This window comes from Centruroides vittatus, unplaced genomic scaffold (genome assembly GCF_030686945.1).
Source record: "Centruroides vittatus isolate TY-2023 unplaced genomic scaffold, ASM3068694v2 contig_505, whole genome shotgun sequence".
NCBI classification, from domain to species: Eukaryota; Metazoa; Arthropoda; class Arachnida; order Scorpiones; family Buthidae; genus Centruroides; species Centruroides vittatus.
The window spans coordinates 265,709-289,076 of NW_027122292.1; the positions used below are offsets into that span (position 1 = coordinate 265,709).

At 36.0% G+C, this 23,368-nt stretch overlaps 2 protein-coding genes across 2 annotated transcripts; one reads left to right on the forward strand and one right to left on the reverse strand.

The window, feature by feature from the left end:
- The first annotated feature begins 3,891 nt into the window (after positions 1-3,891).
- LOC136978327 (uncharacterized) lies at positions 3,892-4,506 on the forward strand. Its single transcript, XM_067274035.1, has one exon. The coding sequence runs from the start codon at positions 3,892-3,894 to the stop codon at positions 4,504-4,506; it is 615 nt and encodes a 204-aa protein (XP_067130136.1).
- A 4,651-nt stretch (positions 4,507-9,157) lies between these two features.
- On the reverse strand, positions 9,158-10,633 carry LOC136978328 (uncharacterized). The gene has a single exon (XM_067274036.1). It carries the CDS (start codon positions 10,631-10,633, stop codon positions 9,158-9,160), a length of 1,476 nt encoding a protein of 491 aa, XP_067130137.1.
- Between the last annotated feature and the right edge of the window lie 12,735 nt (positions 10,634-23,368).

Sequence of the window (23,368 nt, forward strand, 5' to 3'; positions counted from 1 at the left end):
TCAGGACTGGTTGTGGTTTGTGGAAATTATTGGTTTAAATAAAGTCCAGGCCTGGTACTTACCCCATTATTATGTAACCTCTTTTTGTTTCCGAAAACGGTGGGTTACATAACTGGCGCCCGAACAGGGACCTTTATTGGTCATAAGAAAGTTTTTTTGAGTTTATTTCAGATCGAACCGCTAGTGTAATTGTTTTGGTGTGGACGAGAAAATAATGTCTGAGGAAGATTCCATTACTCGTGAAGAGTTCAGGACTTTACAAAACCAGCTGACAACGTTATCGCAGCAAGTCGCTGCACTGACGCAAAGCATGGCAAGTATCGCTTCTGCCTTATCTTTTAAGCCGGTGGAGCCGCCAGCTGAGAGCCGACCCGATCCCAGGGAAGTGAGCCAAACCAGTCCGGGGGGAAGCATACCCAATAGGCCGCCAACAGATACATCTACTCCCCTCCCACCAGTGACACCAAATACCTCTGTGGTGATTGTCAATGCTCAACCTACGCCATCTAGAACATTTAACGGGACATCTGAGTATCCGGCGGCCGACTTTATCCAAGATATGGAACAATATTTTTTCGTTAATCAAGTCTCAACTAATCGTTGGGTTGATACAGCCACCTTCTTATTAGAGGGTTCTCCAGCTAAATGGTGGAGAAACGATGGACAGAAAAGAGTAGGTAATAGCTGGCCTCTCTTTTCCCCTTTACTTAAAGAATTGTATTCTCCTCTTACAGACAAAGTCGCACTAGCAAAGAAATTATTCAGCCAAACGTATGATGGTATGTCTGGTGTCAAACAGTACATTTGGGACACTGTTCAGCTGTACCGTGCATGGAAACCCTACGCCAGGGACGAAAAAATCGTCCAATGCATAACGACTCAAATGCCTTTAAATTTACGTGAGTATCTAGAAATTAGACATTGTTATTCTATTAATGACTTAGTGCGAACTGCCAAGGAGTACGAATTGCGGAGAAAGCCGACCAGTCGCCGATCTGCGGAACAAACCGATGATTCGAGAGAAAGTTTACCTGAACGCGCACTAACTCAACCTCTTAGTGCGGAAAGAAAGCCTCAGATGACCCATAGAGTTCCGGTACTATGTTATACTTGTGGAATTACTGGGCATTATTCAAGGAACTGCCCCCAAAATAAGCGAGCCGGATACCAAACAGTTCCGAAAACGTCTGACCCTATACGGGACCAAGGTAAGAGGGGAACCCGGAAGTTAAACTAATACCGAGGCCAAGAAGGGGGGCTTGGTCCTCGAGGTGTGAAAAATCCTCTCATCTGGGGCTAATACTAAAAACTAAAACAAACTTACCAGAACTAACATTGATTATTAACGATATAATGACTAATGCTAGAATTGACACTGGTGCAGACCATTCGTTAATAAGTGTGGACATATGGCGCCAAATTATTCGAAAATCCCCGGGGATAATTCTTCGCCCAGGCCCTGACATTAAATTAGCCATAAAGGGCAGGTACTATAAAACAAAGGGTAGATTTGTGGCCAACCTTCGATTAAATGGCACCTTATTGTCCCATGAACTCGTTGTGATTGACGGACTTTTACTTCCATGCCTGCTCGGAAGAGACTTCCTACAAAAATATAAGGTATTGTTGGATTTTGGTGACTTAGAAATGGAAATTGCTATCCCCGAGACAGGGGTAGGTATTAGATGCAACCTAAAGGAATTGCAGACGCCATTGAAAGGAGAAAAGTTAACAAAACTAAAAACTGTTTTGAATAAATTCTTACATATTTTTAGTGACCATCCTGGACTCACCAACTACGTAGAACATGCCATCGAGACGGGGGATGCCCCACCAGTTTCGAGCAGACCGTATAGGTATTCGCCTGTAAAGCAAAAAGAAATGCAAAGGCAAATAGCAGAAATGCTAAAAGAAGGGATAATCAGACCTTCCAATGCCCCATGGGCCTCTCCTGTAGTGATGGTGAAGAAGAAGACGGGAGACTGGAGACTGTGCGTAGATTATCGTAAGTTAAATAGTATAACAGTAACAGATAGATTTCCTTTACCTATCATTTCCGATTTATTGAATTCGCTAAAAAAGGCCAAGTACATTACTACACTGGATTTGTCGTCAGGGTACTGGCAAGTCCCGGTAAAAGAGAGCGATAGAGCCAAGACAAGCTTCATTACTAGCGAAGGACTCTACGAGTTTTTAGTAATGCCATTCGGATTAAAAAATGCACCGGCAACCTTTCAACGCCTGATGAATAGAGTCCTGAATGGAATAAGGTCCCGCTATTGCGAGGTATATTTAGATGACATAATTATCTACTCTTCTAACTTTTCAGATCACCTTCAACACCTTGAGAACGTTTTGCGGCGACTGTCAGAGGCAGGCCTGACCATCAAACTAACCAAAAGTCATTTTTGCCGACCCGATGTACATTACTTAGGGTTCCATGTAACTGAAAAAGGTTTGTCCACCGACCAAGGTAAGGTAGAAGCAGTCAGAAAATTTCCACAACCTAACAACACGAAGCAGCTAAGCACGTTTTTAGGTATGTGTAGTTGGTACAGCCGCTTTATTCCGCATTATGCAACTATAGCCGAACCACTGTACTGTCTGCGACGAAAACGTATCAAATGGAATTGGAGTCCTGACTGTGAGAAATCCTTTCAACTATTAAAAAAGCACCTTATAACTGCTCCTGTTTTGCAGCTACCTGAACCCAACGTCCCATTTGTACTCTACACCGATGCCAGCACCGTAGGACTTGGAGCTGTCCTCTGTCAAGACCGCCCCATAGCCTATGCAAGCCGAACCCTTCAGAAAGCTGAGAGAAATTATACAACGACTGAATTGGAATGCCTCGCCATCGTGTGGGCTGTGGAAAAGTTCCGCGAATACCTTGATGGGACGGACTTCACGGTAGTTACCGATCACGCAGCTCTGCGATGGCTACAGAGTTCGAAAAACCTTTCAGGTAGGCTAATGAGGTGGGCATTACGCCTACAAGAATTTAACTTTTCTATTAGACACAGGGGTGGCAAAGATAACCAGCTTCCGGATGCTTTATCTCGCTTACCACTCGAAGTGGACAACGTAAAGGAAACGGATCTTTCTACGAAGTTACTAACCATCGTAAGTATCACTAATAGAGAGGAAATAATCCAGGCACAGCGAAACGACGCCGAATGGAAGGAGTTGTATAAATACTTACAGGAGGGGGATTTACCCTCAGATCCAAAAATGGCATCCGAATTAATTGGTAAGTCACGACACTATGAAATTATTGATGATTTATTACATTACCATCGTAGGAAAAACGACAGAGGATGCCCGCGACCCGTAATTCCAAAGGCACTCAGGCCAGCAGTATTAAATGAATTACACGATCATCCGACGGCAGGGCACCTCGGATCGAGAAAAACGGTCAAAAAAATCGGGCAAAGATGTTATTGGCCCGGTATGAATAAGGAGATTAAACGATATGTATCCAGCTGCCACACCTGCCAAACTACTAAATGGATACAACAAAAACCTGCAGGGTTCCTGCAAAGTACGAAAACGTCAGAACCAGGGGAGAAAGTAGGTATTGACATAGTAGGACCGTATCCTAGATCTAAAAGAGGTAATGCCTATATGCTCGTAATAGTTGATTACTTTAGCAAATGGGTGGAATTATTCCCACTAAAAGACATTACAGCACCTACTGTTGTAAATTGTTTTGTTAATGAATTTTGTTGCCGATACGGCATGCCGAAAAATCTAGTATCCGACAACGGACCCCAATTCATCTCAAGACTTATGAGTGAGGTATGTGAGAAACTAGCTATAAACCACATATTAACTACCCCTTATCACCCACAGTCGAACTTCACGGAGTGAGTGAATAGAACCTTAGGCAGAATGATCGCAGCATACGTAAAGAAAAACCATAGGGATTGGGATCTACACCTCCAGAAGTTAGCTCTTGCTGTACGTACCAGTGTACAAGATTCTACGAAATTTACACCCTCGAAATTACACCTCGGCAGAGACATAACACTTCCTTGGGATCGTCTCATAAATCTGCCTAACCAACCTCAAAGTGTAGAAGAAAAATATGACGAACTTCAAAAGATTCTAGAACAAGCACAGAGAAACATAAGAAAGGCTCAACGCCAACAAGAAAGAACGTATAATCTAAGACGGCAGCCACTCTCATATAAGGTGGGTACACCTGTATTATTAAAAACTCATCCAATTTCTTGTTCTCCCAAACGTTTTAGTGCAAAATTTGCCCCGAAATGGTCTGGACCTTATGAAATTTCCAAGGTGATATCGCCATTAGTCTACGAACTACAGGACCCCGCTACAGGAGCCAAACATGGACGACATCATATATCAAACCTTAAGAAATACAACTTGTTTCCAACCGTATCACCAGTTCCTCTTGATCAGACGTCACCAGCACCCCGACGACTTCGACCCCGAAAGAAAATAGACTACCGACAGACTGCCAAACAGAGGTCTAAGAAATGAATAAAGAAAACAATAGCACCGATAATAGTTACAATTTATTGTCAATCATCGATGTTAGGAAACTGTAAATCTCTTCCTCATCGACAAATATCTACAACCACAGCTTTATTACCAATATTACGGTACCAGGACGGGCACCCTTACTGGTATATAATATTTTTCAAGCCCTATAAAAGAAATATCCGGTATTTCTTTTTTTTCAGAGGGGAGGGGTGTAAAGGAGTCAATGTCCGATCGTTAATTTTTGTTTTCGGGCGTTATTTTTATTTTATTCTTTTCTTTTTCTTGGTTCCTTTTTTTTGTTGTTACGGACAAACTCTCAAGCACCAATGACCAAAATAACAAAAAACGAAAATTTTTAACTTAGTTTGCATCGGTGCCCGATCCTGGAACATCATCCTATGTAAATTAGACAGTGCGGAGCTACACTGGATGAACAATTAAAAGCGGAACAGCCAGGACCAAGAGGAGAGAGAGCTTCAGGTGACCAGGGTGGTAAACGTTGTGGGTGATAAGCTCGAGGAGATTGTATCGTTTGGCTATACACTATTTATAGTTTGAGTAAGAGATAAAACGTTTTCTGTATTATTAGAAAGACGTACAAGATTCTGCTTATTGATTTGGTTATTACTTTACAATTAGATAACTTTTGTTCGGGTCAATTACCCCATTATTATTTTGGTTGTTAATAGAATTAAAGTTTATTTTTATTGTTCAGGACTGGTTGTGGTTTGTGGAAATTATTGGTTTAAATAAAGTCCAGGCCTGGTACTTACCCCATTATTATGTAACCTCTTTTTGTTTCCGAAAGCGGTGGGTTACAGGAGTAAAGCAGCAACACAGCAATACTGCATTACTTCTTTTAGTAGTAATGTATGAGTGAGTCTACTGTAACGAGACGATGTTATATTATATTCAGAGGGGCATATTACAGTAAATAATGTCGTATCGATTATTAATACTGACCACAGTAGAAAAAAAGCAAAGCAATTACATTTAAAAATTGCATAGGATTGTAATTGCAATTAAATGTAAAATATGAAGAGGTATATTAGTTTTTGCGTGAAGCGACTGACTATATGTAGCCTATATAAATCAGAATTCCCAAGTTTCGGTAGTAATTTTTTTCGTCCCTTCAGTGCTTATACTAATACTCAGTAAGTCGTTCAAAAGATACTTTTCTTCAAAGGTAGCGTTCAATATTTCAGGTTTTTCTATAAACAGGTTCCAAAATATAAACAATCGAATAGTGGAAAAAGTCGGCAAAACAATTATAGTTTGTTCTTTTTTTCAACCGGCATTGAGACACTTGTAGATAAACTATTGGACTTAAATAATTCAAATTTTAAACGTAAGCCTTTCTCGTCATTAACGAGGGTCGATTGGTGAAAGGGCACAGAACTTTTCCGTACTTCTGTTATAGTTTTATCGCTTAATTTTTGGATAAAATTTCATTTTAATCATTACCAACGGTACTTACAAGTTTTTTTTTTATTTTTGTTTGTTTTTGCATTCACTTCCAAGCGCGAACTTATCTTGACCAAAGAGAAACTCTGAAGAAAAAAAAAATTTAAACGTTTTTTTAATTATCATCATTTTTTACATGGTGCAATTTATGAATTATTAGAAAAAATTATTTCAAATACACCTTATATAAAATGTATAAAACGTATCCTCTGATATAGCTAAAATTATATGACTTATACCTATTCGTTTTATAGAGTTTAATTTATATTGATGAATATTTAATAATAAAAATTATCTAAATTATTATAGCAGACAATAAATTTATCACGTTGAGTCATCGAAATCTGGCAAAATCAATAAATATTTTATGATTCTGAACAATAAATGTGAAGTAGAAAATTGTCATAATATCACACGAAATAAAGCACTGTAATTATATATTCAGTATATAATGGGAAAGCTGGATGTCTGTGTAGCTGACGTGGCACCCTGGGACCCTCTTTGTGAAATTCATATACCTTTCTAGGAATCGCGGGATAGAATTCGAAATGGTCAAAAACACGTAGATATTTTCGGGAGTTATCTGTCGGATTGGTCAGCTTATCTACACCTGGCAGACCCATTGTGGGTCTGGACAAATTTATATTGAGTTGTTGGAAGATCTAGAGCACACAAAGCGAAAAAAAATTAAAGAAAATACTTTATTCAATATTTTAAAACAAATGAAGTGATTATTGTTTTAAAATTGAATAATGTGTTATAATTTTATTTATACATTGTGATTTTTATGTGTGACATATACGGTATTGACCTTAAACACAATAGCTTACATGGAAGCATTTGTATAATTACGGCGAAGATATCACACTTTGCTACAAAGCACACTTTTTTTTGTAATAAAGTTTCAGAATTGTTATCAGACATTGAAGCAATGTCTGCAACTCGCTAGTTAAAGAACTTTTCACAAATTAATATGGTGGAAACTGAATTTGATATTATTAAACAGTTGATTTACAAAGCATATTTCGAAGAAAATACATGAAATTCGTTGATTTTAAGGAAGACGTAAAATATCTGCTTGGCAACGCGTTTGCATTTCTTTTAGTACGTCTTTGTTTAGATCGTCATTTATTAAAATATTTTTTATGTCTAAGAGTAACTTGAACAATATAGTCTGGACAGGAATATAAATATTGCGATTCGCTACATGATTTCGATAAATCAAAAAACATTTCCATAAAATTTACTTAATTTAAAGTATTAAAACTGGAATCAGAATAATAGTTTTTCGTAATATTTAAAATTATGATCATTTAAAAGTGATAACAATTCTAAAGATTTTGTATGAAAATCTCTCAATATAATTCCAATTAAATATGGCTTTGTAAAGAAACGTACATAAAAATCGCATAAAACCTTCTTTGCTTTTTAAATCTAGAAACAACCCACTTATTCAAATAGCCTCATGCAAGTGGCTAACGAATGAAATCGTTGTAAGCGTTATACAATAATTTGGTGTGTAGCATTTACCAGCTAAATTCAGTGAAATTGGTGCTATGAAAACCGAATGCACAAATGCTTGTATTCTGGCTTCTTTACACCATTCAAATATTTTCGCCGTGGAAGCTGTCCCGTAATTCACAATACATAACGAATTTTTTAAGTTTTCGGCAAAGAAACATATTTTAATAACAAGTATTAATGTAATTTAAGTGTTTTTGACACTTGTTTAGTCAAGCCTTAAAATTTCATGAGATTCACTGTACGGTGTAAGTGATAGATCCTTCTTACTCGTCTCGTGATCTTTACAAATGTTCCGTTAGAAGGTCCGTCGGAAAGTCACACCTCCACACTCAATGATTAGTTATATACAGTTTATTTACAAATGTTTACAAAGATATACACTATGCAATAGCATTACGTACACTACAGTATCGAAGCTGTGATGCAGCACGTCGACTTAGCTGGCCTGGGAACACGAGTCACTCTTCCGGAGATGGCTTAACCTCGTGGCCGTCCGTCTCTACAACAACCTTTCTCCAGAGGACTTTCCAAGAGGAGAACACTCTCTCTATCCGCCTCAGAGGTCTGCCTGTTGTTAGAGACCGCCACGTACCAGGTCCCTCGCCCTTTCTCCTCGCCTTTTTGCCACCCTTCCAATTTAAGGGATTCTGGCACTGCCTCCTGCGACCAATCACTTCCTTCCCCTTCTTAGAGCCTTCCAAGACGTCCGCCCTATCTCCCGCCGACGTAGCTCACATTTGCGTCCGTGCTTTATTTATTTTTGTTTTTTCAAGCTGGCCGGCACGTGGCCAACACATTGACCCTTAAGTGGGGACGCTCCACCTTTGATCCTTCCGGCTGTTTATGACCCTGGCTCCAGGTGGGAGCAATTATCTCAGTCGGGCGATTTCTTTGACTCAGGCCGCCAAAAGCGACCTTTACACCTCCCACCGACAAGGTTCAAACTGCGCTTCAACAAAAGCCGGTTTGACCTAAACATTACTGCCACGACACACAGCAATCTTTACCGTACAAATTATTTTGTTACACTACACTTCCTCCTTTCTTATTACAAGGATCAAGTTACTACAAATAATAAACTATACTAACAATATACAGTATTTAATATTTTACAGAAAAAGATATTTTACACAGTCAATAACATTTTCGGCAAATTGTCTCGTCACATTGCATTCAGAATCGCCTGGTAGATACTGATTACATCGATCCGAAGGACTTAATACCGAAATTAAACTGCCTTGTCTGCACGATCTGGGGGTTCCGGATTGCTCCTGATTTCCCGTCTGGATAGTACGTCGATCTCATTACGATTTTTCCCTCTTCTGTGCGCGATTTTTGCCTTATTATCCCGCGCTACCAATGCCCTAGGGACCGATTGTTCCTTAAGAGGCGTGCGGTCAACTAGCCGAAGGGGAACGCTTGCCTGCCGACTATGACCTGCCTTACAATATTTTTTAGCATCGCTCCTTTTATTTGTCGTGGGGCTCGTCCTATTTTCCCCGCTTTCTTTCGCAACCGTAACCTTTGCAACTGGTTTCCGTCGCCTATTCGTTTTCGTCCGTTCGACTCTCCTCAAAACGCAATAATCGGCTGCCGAAAGTAATGCATCTGTACCACAGCTAAGTTCGTCAGTTAATGCGCAAGTTATCAAGGCTGGAGCTTAATCATTTTTCTTTTTACTCGACCTCCCTTCTACTCTTACAGGTATTGTCGCTAACACTGCTGATATCTGCTGCCCAAATGCGCTGATTAACTTAACCTTTCTCGCTACCCGCGACACATAAACAGGCACTACAGATTTCTTAATTACCGTCATATCTACCCCCGTGTCCACTATTGCAGAAAATTTATTACCTTTACAAGTGAGCAGGAGATTTTCGTTTCTACTAACGGGTACGTTTCCGCTGATCGTTTCCCTGTTCACCTTTACCCTAGCTACTAGCTGCTCGTCCGATTCTACTGTTTCGTCTATTTTAACCGCTCGCGTTGCTTTAGGCTTTGGTCCTTCCTCTTTAATATTTCTCCGAGGACAATCCCTTCTGAGATGACCCATTTGGTCACAGACATAGCATCTCATTCTTGATCCTCCATTGTTCGCGCTCATGCCTCCAGTTCTAGTGACTGTTCTATCCCTTTCGCGTTCAGGTATAAGTCTAACGTCACCTTTTTCCACAGCCTCCGCATGCTTATCTGTGTATCTGTCTATCTCTTCCGGTAGGAGCCAGCCTTTACCTTCTTGCAATAAAACGTAACGCTTAGTGTCGGCATCTAACTTAGTCTTAAGGTGATCCGAGACCACTAATTTTGTTAGCTGCCCAAAAGAATCTACGCCTCTACTATTCAGATAATACCGATACAGATCCTCCATTCTAGCTGCAAATTGGGGCCACGTTTCTTTGCTTCCCTTTTCAGCGGAAGTGAACTCTTTGAGGTACTCAGCGGCAGACAGTCTCAGCTCGTCTAGCAGGAATTGTTTTAAGGTTTGGTAATCCCTGATCTCGTCTGCCGTAAGCCTATTTAACGCCGTTTTACATTTCTCCGATAGCACCGTTAAAACTAGCTGCCCCTGAAGTTCTTCCGGCACATCGTACGTTTGTAACACTACCTCTACGGCCCGAAACCATGACGGTACTTCCGCCTCCTTGTCTGGCATTTTAGGTAAAGCCCATCTGATTTTTCTAGCTAGACTATCCAAGTTACCTCTCAGCTCAGAGTTATCACTAGTCCTAGAATCACTTCGTAGACGATCTCTCTCTAACTCTATTTCACTCTTCCTAACTTCTATTTCAGCAAGTCTAATTTGCGTTTCCATTTCTTTGGTTTTAGATTCTATCTCTTTGTTTTTAGTTTCTATCTCTTTGTTTTTAGTTTCTATCTCTTTGTTTTTAGTTTCTATCTCTTTGTTTTTAGTTTCTATCTCGGCTTGTCTAATCTGCAAGCGTAATTTCTCTAACTCGTCAGACTCACGTCCCTCTATTTCATTCTGGTTGTCTGTAACCTCGACCTCGGGGTCCAAAATTTCCTTTTCCGGCTTTGTATCTATTTCCTGGGATTGACTAAGATCAGCCCGACCTCCTTGATCCTCAGAACATGGCATATCCCTTTTTGACCCTTGAGTCCTTCCGCGTCCCGGCATTCTGAATACAAATAATCAAGAACAACTTACCAATGTTGAGTTCTGTTCCGCCTTGATTTCCGGCTACTCTTCCTTCCATAAGTATCCAAAGTTCTCAACTATCTCGAATGTGGGCTCAGTACTTTCCTGTCGTTTTGCGAGAATCTCCTGAAGATTTGCAAGAAAATCCTGTCGAAGACTGCGCCAGTGATAGATCCTTCTTACTCGTCTCGTGATCTTTACAAATGTTCCGTTAGAAGGTCCGTCGGAAAGTCACACCTCCACACTCAATGATTAGTTATATACAGTTTATTTACAAATGTTTACAAAGATATACACTATGCAATAGCATTACGTACACTACAGTATCGAAGCTGTGATGCAGCACGTCGACTTAGCTGGCCTGGGAACACGAGTCACTCTTCCGGAGATGGCTTAACCTCGTTGCCGTCCGTCTCTACAACAACCTTTCTTCAGAGGACTTTCCAAGAGGAGAACACTCTCTCTATCCGCCTCAGAGGTCTGCCTGTTGTTAGAGACCGCCACGTACCAGGTCCCTCGCCCTTTCTCCTCGCCTTTTTGCCACCCTTCCAATTTAAGGGATTCTGGCACTGCCTCCTGCGACCAATCACTTTCTTCCCCTTCTTAGAGCCTTCCAAGACGTCCGCCCTATCTCCCGCCGACGTAGCTCACATTTGCGTCCGTGCTTTATTTATTTTTGTTTTTTCAAGCTGGCCGGCACGTGGTTAACACATTGACCCTTAAGTGGGGACGCTCCACCTTTGATCCTTCCGGCCGTTTATGACCCTGGCTCCAGGTGGGAGCAATTATCTCAGTCGGGCGATTTCTTTGACTCAGGCCGCCAAAGGCGACCTTTACAGTGTAGTACATATGCATAACGGAAAAGCGTACCTTTCACTGTGCATATATAATATATATTGTGGCATATTAACAGATAGTCTGTACCTCTAGAACTATATCACAATTTTAATTCTAATAAGAGTTGCCAAAAATTTCATCATCTTGAATAGATCGGAGCAAGTGAACTTTTTTTCCGCAAGTGAACTTCTTTTTAGCAAACAGTAATAATTGAGTGCCGCTACGAACAGCTAAGTGTAGAAGTTAGTGCCAAGTGCCAAATGTATTGTTTGTGTATTTGCAAGTGCAATGAACTTTACTGTGTACAATAACAGTACAGTTATAAACAAAGAGCAAATGTTTAACTTGGTGCCAAAAGAATACTTTTGTTTGCTAGTATATACAATGACAAAAAAACTACACTGATTAATTAAAAATTTTAAACAATTGTTTAGTTATTGATTATAACAGAAGTAACACCCGTAACATAAATTTGTGATATCATCAGAAAAACATCCGATTCTTGTTTTCCAGAAGGAGCATGTAAAATTTTCGAAAAAACTAAGAATTGTCGATTTTAAATAAATCTGGGTATTACTGAAGCTAAAGTAATGATACAAATAGATAGGTATAAAAATATTTAACGATTGTGACAAAAGAGTAATCAGAATACTTCTTACTTTTAATTATAAGATAAATCATTACTTTAATTATTTTTTAAATGAATAAATAAAATTTCAATATGCTCTACTCTACGTTATAAAAGTTATTGCTATTAAAGTAATAAATTAATTTTTTATCGTATTTAAACACTTGAATTTTTAAACAACTATTTTTATCGAAGGATGAAATATTTTTAACATTTACAGGAAATTTTAGAGTTTTGTATTAAAATATTTTCTAAATTTCTTATATGAATAAGTCAAATTTTTCTTGTTAGTATTCGGATACATGGCCGCAATTATACAGTATAAACACAATAATTATCTTACATTTAATATTTAACAATTAATGCTTTCAAATTAAATGTTAAGGAGGTGTAATATTACCACATCCATTCGCTTCGGCTTTATATATTCCTAAATTAACATCTAAAAATATAATTTTTTGGTTAATGTTACCTATGGTAGCCAACATGGCGTCTCGTCTCTGAAACAGTGGGGATGCACGTTCTAACCTAGCCTAACCTATTATAATAAATTATCTACTATTCTAATAATTTGGTTGGCAATAATTATGGTAATTTATTAGAATAGGTTAGATTAGGTTAGAACGTGCATCCCCACTGTTTCAGAGACAAGCTGCCATGTTCGCTACCATAAGTAACATTAACCAATTTTTTTAATTTATCACTCTGATCCGATTTTTCTAATCTGATCAATAAAGTTTAAAATTGTATCGAAAGCATTAGTTAAGCTTTCATCAATCATATACAGAGATAACATATGCTCTACACGAATAAAAGGAAACATTCCCTGAAATTTAATGATTTCATTTTCTCTATATTACATTAATTTTATTTTTAAATTTAATAAAAATGTCATTCTAAAAATAAAATCATCATTACTCAAAATATTATAAATATTACATTCGATATTTTCGAGTAAAATAGCAGGATTGCTATAATTCAAGATAAACACTATAAGTTTTAACATAACCTTTAAATTGCTTTTCCTATTTTCTCATTGACCCAACCACTGGCCGTAGACAATACCTGACCATTACTTTAATTTCATATGGAAAAGTTTTTTCTATATTTTTTTATATTTTTCTGTAGTCAAATACAGTATAAATTAATTCGTTAACTTTCCATTTGGGTTCGATTCTTTTGTTGTAAATTTGGACCTCTGTTACTTAATTAAAATCAGTTCCTTTTTCGATTTTTAATTATCAAAAAGCGTTAAAAGTTGGATTGGTTTTGCTGGACTTTGCTATCATCCTTTTTTCTCATTTATGATAACTGCTACTGTTATGTACTAATGTAATACGTAATCATACTTGAATATTATGATATGTATAATGAGATTTGCCTTTACCAAATGAATGAGTAAAACTTCATGCATACTTAGTTACATGCTTCATTGAAAAAATCAAAGTTGGGGTGGACAAACACCCCACTGCATTATTGGCGAAAAAAAATCCACTGCACTAATGCAGGGTTAATAATGCAAAATTTGTTTCTAAAAAATAAGATTATGAGAGATATATGTATAAATACTCATTATTTGATTTTATTTAAAAATCAAAAGTATCATAGGCTCTCACTTTTAGCATAAACTACTTTTTCTCAACGAAGAACAATATTGGAAGAAGCTACTCGAAATAAGTTTTGTGTGAAATATGTGATAATTTGCAGAGAGGAAATTTCTTTAAATACCAAGAAAAAATTTCGGTTAATCAATCTGGTGAATTTCTTTTTCTTCTACTGGCTCTGTTATTGTCAATGGCAGGAGGATTAACTGGTAAAATAATAGGAAAAAGAATGTAATGGCGAGGCAGATGGTATTATTTCCTCCCAAGTTCCTGATGAGTTATGAAAAACCTGAAATAAGAATTGGTTCTAATATCGAAAAATTATCGTACTTGAGAGTACATATTTACCTGACAATGGTAATGTCAAGTTATTAAGTCAATTGATTTTGAGCTATCAGAGAACTATTCACACTTCTAAAGAACCTGTTAGAGTATCAGTTGTATCTAACCAAAGCGAAAAAACCGAATCTCAATCAAAAGAAAAAGTTGATGACGATGATGGATTTATTAAACAAATAACTTTATCAGTATTTCAATTATATAAAAAATATATACTGCGTTTAATCGCTAAGCTTGATCGAAATCATTACAGATGGAACTTTAAAGCTGAATTAACAATTGATGGGAAACCTATTACAAGAAGTCATATAGTAGACTTAGTTTTGTATGTAATGAGAAATGGGAAAAGAGCATTAGCTCCTGTTGGTTTTAAAAAGACCCCCAGAAGGCATACCCATAGGCAAATCGGACAGGTTTTGCGATGCCTTAACATAACAAAACGAAAAAAAGCTATAAATTAAAGGAAAATTGTGTCCCTGTAAATAGCAGATTTATAGAGAAGTTATTATACAGGATCATTATAATTTAAGTTTCACTTTGAAATGGCCATTAAAGGAAAAATATTGGACACAATGTTATCGAACTTAGTAATACTGTACAGGAAGTTGCAAGATTTGGTTAATGTTACATTAGGTTCCGAGATGGGAACGTAGGGATTTTTTCCCTACGTCGGCGACCGTGCCAGGGGAAAATTTTTTCCCTGCGATTCAAGATGGCCACGCGACCGGCCGCCATCTTGAAATGCTATGCAGAATTGGCGGATTTTAACCGAAATGAAAAAAAATTAAAAAAAAGGGAAAAGTAATTTTTTACTCACTTTTCGATGGAGTTCAACTACTTCTTTTTTTGTTTCTTTCCTTTTCGATCCAATTTATTGCCGTTTTCGCTAAACTCCGGATTTTCGTTCGGTGAAGTTCTTTTATTCGCTGTTGTTTTCGCTTCGGCCGCCCTTTTATTGTTCGGTTGGCGTTTTTCTTCTTTTGAATTAGTATTACTATGCTGCTTTTTGGTATCTTTCCCTTCTTCTTGTTTCTTGTTAGCTTTCTTTTTCGTAATCGTCGCAGGCGCTGCGGGAACGGTTTCTGGCTGGAGCCAAATCGGCACTTTTCTCCAGCAAGATTCTAGGTCTGAATGACGCGGGAGGAGGAGGGCAAACTGTCGACCCCCCTAAGGGAGCAAAAAGGTCAAAGGAACCATACCTGTATATGTGCGCGTTCGCGAGATATAGCCCTCGAAAGTTAGGCTGATGTCACGCAGGTTCGCAAGCAAAAAAGCCGGGTCACGTGACCCAATATTTTTTTTTCGATTTTTCCATTTCTCAGTGTTTGAAAAAAGCGTGCCCTCCCTTCCTAGTCCCCCCGCGCGCCTCCCCCTCCTGTCCGAGCCGCCGCCGTTGTCTCCCCTTCGCACGCAACCTGCAGGCCAAGTCTCCCGCCCGCAGTCGTCCGGAGTCGCCATCTATTGCCTGTAAATACAAGTATCTATTATTATTACACCTCTTACCTGAGCGGGGATTCGAATCCCCGTCCTGGCAGGCGCCGGTCCACTCCCGTACGCACCTGCTTGTCAAGTCGCTCTGCCAGAACCTATTCGGAACTTATATTTCAGGCATGCGAGGCCGAGGAACGCACTGCGCATGACTGACTGTCCACGCGGGCCCCACCTCCGCAAGAGATGCAGCGCGCCCGACCACGCGGCTCAACCTTGGCCGCGAAGTTGAAGCGGGCCGCGGGTCACGTGACCGCAGCACGGCCTACCGAAGTGTTATAAGCCCGTACGCTGCCTTCGGGCATTTTCGGCCGGTGTTTGTCACCTCAATAGTTGGGAGTGCAATTCAGTAAATGTTCAATAGTTGTGACATTCGAGGCTACAAAAGAAAAAGTAATGGTACGTGTTGACAACTTTCAAAATTCGAAACTGAATGATTTACTTTACTTCTCCCAATACTAAAGTCTTTTGATAACGTACAAACTCGAGTGTGGATTAAGTGAACGAATCGGACAATCGTCGCGAAACGATTCCGAATGAGACGAACAGAGGGCTACAGCAAGTTGTGTATCATTTTGGTATTTCCCTAAAGTTTTCTGAATAATATCACAATAATTTGGAGCAAGTTCTGCACCTGTGAGGTAACAACAGCATCATTCAGTGACGGAGCAGACTGTTTTAGATGATGCTGGAAAACTCGGTTAATGTTACCTGAGGTAGCAAACATGGCGGCTCATCTCTGAAACAGTGGGGATGCACGTTCTAACCTATTCTAATAAATTACCCCTATTTAACAATTTGGTTGGCAATAATTGTGGTAATTTATTAGAATAAGCTAGGTTAGAACGTGCGTCTCTCACGGTTTTCAGAGACGAGCCGCCATATTCGCTACCATAGGTAACATTAACCTCTTAACAGTGAGGGACATAAATAGACGTCCAAGGCGATCGAGTGGCAGTGGTGAAGGACGTCAATCGACGTTAAAAAATTCTTATAAAATACCTGGACCATTTCGTGAAGTCGTAGAATTTTCACGAGTAGTTGGGTTCTCCAACTTTGTTTTGGCATATCCTTTAGTTCTCGAGAAATTAAAATAAAAGAAAGAAAATTAAAATAAATATGAAATTTTAGACGGCCATCTATCGACATAAATCGAATTTAAATCTCCCGCCGTCATCTGACTGGTTCAAAAAATTAATATTCCTAATTGGCTCGCGTCAGAAAAAAGTAGGTGTGACTTCTGTAAATGACGCTATCGGGAGTGCACCGATGCGACCGGAAAAAGTAAACAGCCTACGTCATTAGTCTAACGGTCCTTGTCTGACCTACTTTTCGTAGAATCAACATTGGAGTAAGCTGTAGTAAAACGTAGTAGTTTATAGTAAAACGGTCTTCTCTAATATTCATAGTACTTTGTAAAGCTTGGATTTCAATTTAATAAGTATTATTTAGTTCAGAAACATTATAAATACATCATTAAGTAAGAGAATAACGAAAAACTTTATTTTTTAGTATAATACAATTTACAAAATCGAAAGTTCGTATATCGTAATATTATAAAAAACTACATCGAAACATACAAAGTCACCTAATTTACTTAAATTCAGTTCATTATACAACTGTAGATACTCTTGCCTTCCTCAGTTTCCTCAAAACAAAATTCGAAAACTTCAATTAATTCTATAAATATTTAAGCGCCATTACTATTCGCATTAACTGTAATTACAAATATAACTGAAAAATATTTTCGACATAAACCCTAGGCAATAATTATCAAAACAAAATTCTTCAAGTATAAATTTTTCTTATCGAGTAATATGTAATAATAGTTTTATCTATTAGTCTTGCCATATTCTACTTTCTATGTTCACATCCATTTAGTTTCATGTAATTACACTTTAAATGTAAGAAAATCTACCAACAAATTAGTTTGCTAATAAAGGGACTACTTGCTAATTAAAGTTTGTATTCTTCTTTGACGTAGTTCTACGTTTTAGCACTAAATTGGTAGACATGTCTAAATAACACGCTTATAAACACTGAAAACCATAAATGTCTCGAAACTAGAACTACATAATTATATGCAAGAATAAATTAGTAAACCTATAATACATGCCTTCATTTACATCCAAACAAAGATCAGTTCTCGCAAATTGTCAAAAAATAAATTATTTTCAACTTTTCTTTCTGTAAAGTAGCATATTCTGAAAAACAAGTTCTATATTCAGAGTAAAATTTCCACCTTTTATCCGTTAAAAACAACGCAAAATCTATGAATCTACGTAATAAAAATTTATCGCAGTGAACTTCGAAAAAACGAGAAACACAGAAACACCAAACCGCACGCTATTAAATTTTCCCGCCAATTGATTAATATAGTGATGCTCCTGTAAAAATTTTATCACATGACGAAAAGTTTTAGAATAAATGCTAAAAGTTTTAAAAAATTATTTCATGAGATTCGATGAATTTAATTAATACACAATAACTAAATCTGTTTCATAAAGGTTAATAATTTACTACTATAATTATGCAAATTAGATATAAAAAAGATCGCTGCGCAAATTTTCCCGCCAACTATACGTCATGGAAAAACTTACGATGTCAATGCGATTGAAGCTTTTCACTAAACACTGACAATTTTATATAATTATTTAATTAATCCAGTCAAATTTAAATGATATAAAATGTCTAGATCTGTTTAATAAAGATTATCACAAATATTATTACAAATATGCAAATTAGATATGAGATAGTTCACTAGGAAATCTTCTGCCAAGATAAAAACAGCTTTCGGTCACGTGTTCACCAAGAAATATGTTTAAAATTCAATTTTTCAGCTTACATAAACCGTACAATAAATGAGTATTTCTTCGAAAGAAGTCGATATACACGAATAAATAATAATTATTTAATAATGCTTTTATTCATTTTAAGTTGATATTGTAAAAATTAAGCCATTTAATCTGTGTGGCTTTTATAATTTAGAGTTTCCGAATATTTTACTGTGAAATTCAATTTAGTAAACAGAAACAAAGTTAGGCTATTAAGTATAAACAGCACAATACAATAATTTATACGTAAGTTGAGTGTAAATACAGAAAAAAATCGAATTATATCAAAGATGGGAGAAACAAGCTTACATCCCCAGAACAGAGCTTATAATTCGTTGTTATTTTCAGCCTGTTTCTACTTCGATTGTTTTTTGTTGGTAAAAAGTTAATGTTTTAAGATGTTCTTAGTGAAGAAACATAAAAGTATCGAAATATAATATTCACACACACAAAAATATTCATGTATGTCGACATTAGAAATTTGAAATCAATTATAGAATGTTCTGGATAGAGATATTGTGTGATTGTCTGTTTCTTCTGTCTTATTTTGTTTTTCTACGTGTAAATGAGATATCTTTTATAACTATTGATAATATAAACATTTTGGTTCTTTATATATTACCTTCAATTACAGCTGCAAACTTTAACACATGGAGCATGTGAGAAAGTATTATTGTATAGATTATTACATTTTTATGAATACACCTGAAACTCGTGACAATATAGGCCTATATTAACCTACTTTAAGTGCCAATATTTTATTTAGAATCATTTTAAACGTTATTATTACATCAAATTATGAAATGGAATGTTCCAAGTATAGGAGTAAGAGAAAGGGGAAAGAAGCCATGTGTAGGGAAAAAATGAGTTTTTATTTAAATTATAATAAAATTTACTTATATTTACGATAAATATCGATAATTTTCTTTTGGACAAATGTATCTTGATAAAATTAATTATCTATATAAATAAAACTTTCAATAATCCATTAGTTACAATGACTGACGTTCCTTTCTTACCCTTTCTGTAGTATGTCTTATTATTAAACATAGTTTCCTAGATTATAGCATAATAATGTGTAAAAAAAAGGAAAATTCTGTTAATTTGTAAACGCAGATACTATCACATAAGAAGCATACTGTATCCTCTGTATATTTAAAGTCAGTTATTCGCAATAGAATTTTTTTAGATAAGCCTGTTTAATCCGTAATTTATTTGACAGAAAGAAATTGTTTATGGCCGTATTTCATTTATATAATGTTTTTCTCGTGATATTATTTCTAATATCGGAAAAAAATATACATTTCTAATATGGACATACATCAATATTTTTAATTCTGAATATTATATTTCGATACTTTTATCTTTCTTCACTAAGAACAAAGTACTTGTATTTTGAAAAATTAACTTTTTCCCAAGATAAAACAGTCGAAGTGGAAACCAGGCTGAAAATGACAATGAGTATATGAGCTCTGTTCGAGGGATGTCAGCTTATTCGTCCCATCTTTGATATAATTCGTTTTTTTCTGTATTTACACTCAATTCACGTAAAAATTATTCTATTGTCCTGTTTATAATTAATAGCTTGTCCTTGTTTCTGTTTACTGAATGGAATTTCACAGTAAAATATTTGGAAACTAAATTATAAAAGCCAAACAAATTAAATAGATTAATTTTTACAATAGCCACTTAAAATAGATAAAAGCATTATTACATATTTATTATTTATTCGTGCATATCGACTTCTTTCGAAGAAATAATCATTTATTGTAAAGTTTTTATAAGCTGAAAATTATTCTGTTGTCTTTGATAAAATTTGTTACAGTTTACTAATTTTTACAGAAACATTAAATTTTAAACGAGGACATTACTTAAAATTTATTAATTTGTACACAAACATTAAACTTTTTGACATATTTCTTCGTATTTCTTTGCGATCACGTGACCGAAAGCTATTTTTATTTTGGCGGGAGTTTTTCCACATTAATCTTTGTCATATCTAATTTGCATATTAGTGATAGTACATTACTAATCTTTATTAAACAGATCTAGACATTTTATATTATTTAAATTTGACTGGATTAGTAAAATAATTATATAAAATTTTTAGTATTTTTCAGGAAAATTTCAATCCAGGATGACATAAGAGTCATTAATGGTTCGCGGGAGAATTTGTGCAATGATCTTTTTTATATCTAATTTGCATAATTATAATGGAAAATTATTAATCTTTATTAAACAGATTTAGTTATTGTGTATTAATTAAATTCATCGGTTTTTGTGGAAGAATTCTTTAAAACTTTTAGCGTTTATTAGAAACTTTATGTTACCTGATGACATTGGACAAAAGCATTTTCGTTTTGTCTATTGTATATGATCAGTTCGTGAAGTGCGGTTTAATGCTTCTGTGTTTCTCGTTTTTTCGAAGTTCACTCCGATAATGTTTTATTACGTGGATTCATACATTTTTCGTTGATTGCAATGGATATTTAAAGGCGTAAATGTTTACTGTGAATTAGTTCTAAATTCAGAAAGAAAGTTGAAAATAATTTATTTTTTCGACAATTTGCGATAACTGACCTTTGGATATTACATATGGATATAAGTGAAGGTATGTATTATTGGGCTACTAATTTATTTGTGTTTATGTGTATTGTTGTACTGTGACTTAGTTTGTTTTACTATGTTAGAGAAAGTAGGTCACACATTGGATTTCTGACATAAAACTGTCTGCTTTTTCAGAGTGAAGCGGACCCTCTCGGTGTAGTGTGTTTTACGGAAGTTATGCTTTTATTTCTGATGCATGCCAATGATGAAAATTGTTTTTAAAATTAAATATCGGTCAATGACGATAACATATGTTATAAATGTGAAGATGAATATAAAAATATTTCTACATTTTTTGTTGTTTTCTTAAAAATTAATTTATTCAAATTTATTATATGTCAAGTAAGTTTATTTACAAAATGCTAATATTTTAATCCGCTTTAATATTTTGGTGTAAATTTTAACGAATTTTAAAATTTTAAATAAAAGATAAACTGAAATTTTCTTTTATTTACAATGATTACGTCACTTCTACAGAATGCAGAACACGAGACGACCTTCACCCACATTCCAGTCTGGGGGGAAAGGCCGCCAGTCGTCGTAGTTGTAAACGTAACAACATTTACGTCATCTATTGTTGTGGATAAAATTCGTTAACTGTCAATTACATTTTCTTGAATTTGATTCGCAAGTTGGAAAAAATCGTAATTACTTAAATGCCTAAAACTTTAAAAAATTATATAAAATTGAAAATAAATTCAAAACTTTTGGAAAAATCGTAACGGATGGAAAATCAAAAAAGAATTTTTTATAAATTTTTTAAAAAAAAATTTGCAAAAAATTACCGCAAAAAAAATTCATATATAAAAATATTATATGACAATAAAAAACGATTTCTTCTTTACTAGACGTAACTGTTTAAAATTTTTTTTCCTAAACGGAAACGAGAAAAACGCGTGAAAAAATTCTTAAAAAATTTCCCACGCTTTAGCTCCACAACTAAGTGGAAGTGCTATGGCTGACTGTTCCACTGTTAAGAGGTTAACTTGTTTACAGTGTCAAGTTTTACCTTTCTTGCTTAACTGCTGGGGAAGGGTCAATGAATGTAAGACGAGCTAAGTTGTTAAATTTATTGCATCGGAAAGTCTATATTAAATACTGTATTAATTTCTTGTTATGTGAACGCATATTACCATAATCTACGATACTAAGCGAGTGATTAATTTCCCCTGCGATCACCTAATGAACTTAAACAAACGTGTGTCATGTTACAATTTAGGCTGGATGTTTCTGATAAGACACTTTGTAGTCTAAATTAAGTTGTTCGACATAAAAATTAGCAAAACCATAATATAACAAATAGAGAAAAATGCAAATTTTTAACGTTTATTTATGTTTTCGCTCAAAAGGAGTGACTTTAAAGAATGAGGCAGTTGGCCAGAAAAACTCGATTGGACCGTTCCGAAAAAACTGATTTGTTGCTGTAACATATCTTGCGGTAGAAAGTAGTAAAAAGATTTTAAGTGAAAATTAAATACAAAAGCGTGGCCGGCGTTATTCACATTTAATAAATATAAAATATAAATACGACTTTACAAAGTTGAAACTTTATCTTGTCTTTATTTCCGCCGTTCACCATCAGCAATCTTTTAAAATTCACAGTCCCTTGGAGACGACCTTTCTTTTGTGGTTACTGTTTCCGTAAAAGAATATAAAACATGTAAAAAGCGTCCTCTGGTGTTATTGCCACAGTTAAAATATCACATTTAAAGTAAAAACGAAATACAAAAACATAGCTGGCGTTATTCACATTTAATAAATATAAAATGTAAATACGACTTTACAAAGTTAGAACTTTGTCTTGTCCTTATTTCTGCCAATCACACCATCAGCAATCCTTTAGAATTCACAGTCCCTCGGAGACGATATTTATTAAATGTGAATAACGCCGGCCATGTTTTTGTATTTAATTTTTACTTAAAATGTGATATTTTAACTGTGGCAATAAAACCAGAGGACGCTTTTTACCTGTTTTACATTCTTTTACGGAGGCAGTAGCCTCAAAAGAAAAATCGTCTTTGAGGGACTGTGAATTCTAAAGGATTGCTGATGGTGTGAACGGCGGAAGTGAAGACAAGACAAAGTTCCAACTTTGTAAAGTCGTATTTATATTTTATATTTATTAAATAGTAATAGAATGTTAAAAATAATTTAAACAAGAAACTGAAAGAACCAATTAACTTCAAGAAGGTCTTACTTTAAGGTGACTAGACTCTCGGATTGTACAGGACTGTCTTGGATTTGAGTTGTTAGTTCTGCATTGAACGCCGTCCCAGAAAGTGACCCGCATTTGGTCATGTAACATTTTCAACATGTTTGCAAGTTTTCAAGAGCACAAAGTTGTCGTTTTCTTTTACTACTAGTAGCCCAAAACGCC

What these genes read in the sequence shown, in the direction of transcription:
- LOC136978327 (XM_067274035.1), top strand. Translation starts at nt 3,892, where the DNA reads ATGATCGCAGCATACGTAAAGAAAAACCATAGGGATTGGGATCTACAC.
- LOC136978328 (XM_067274036.1), bottom strand. Translation starts at nt 10,633, where the DNA reads ATGCCGGGACGCGGAAGGACTCAAGGGTCAAAAAGGGATATGCCATGT.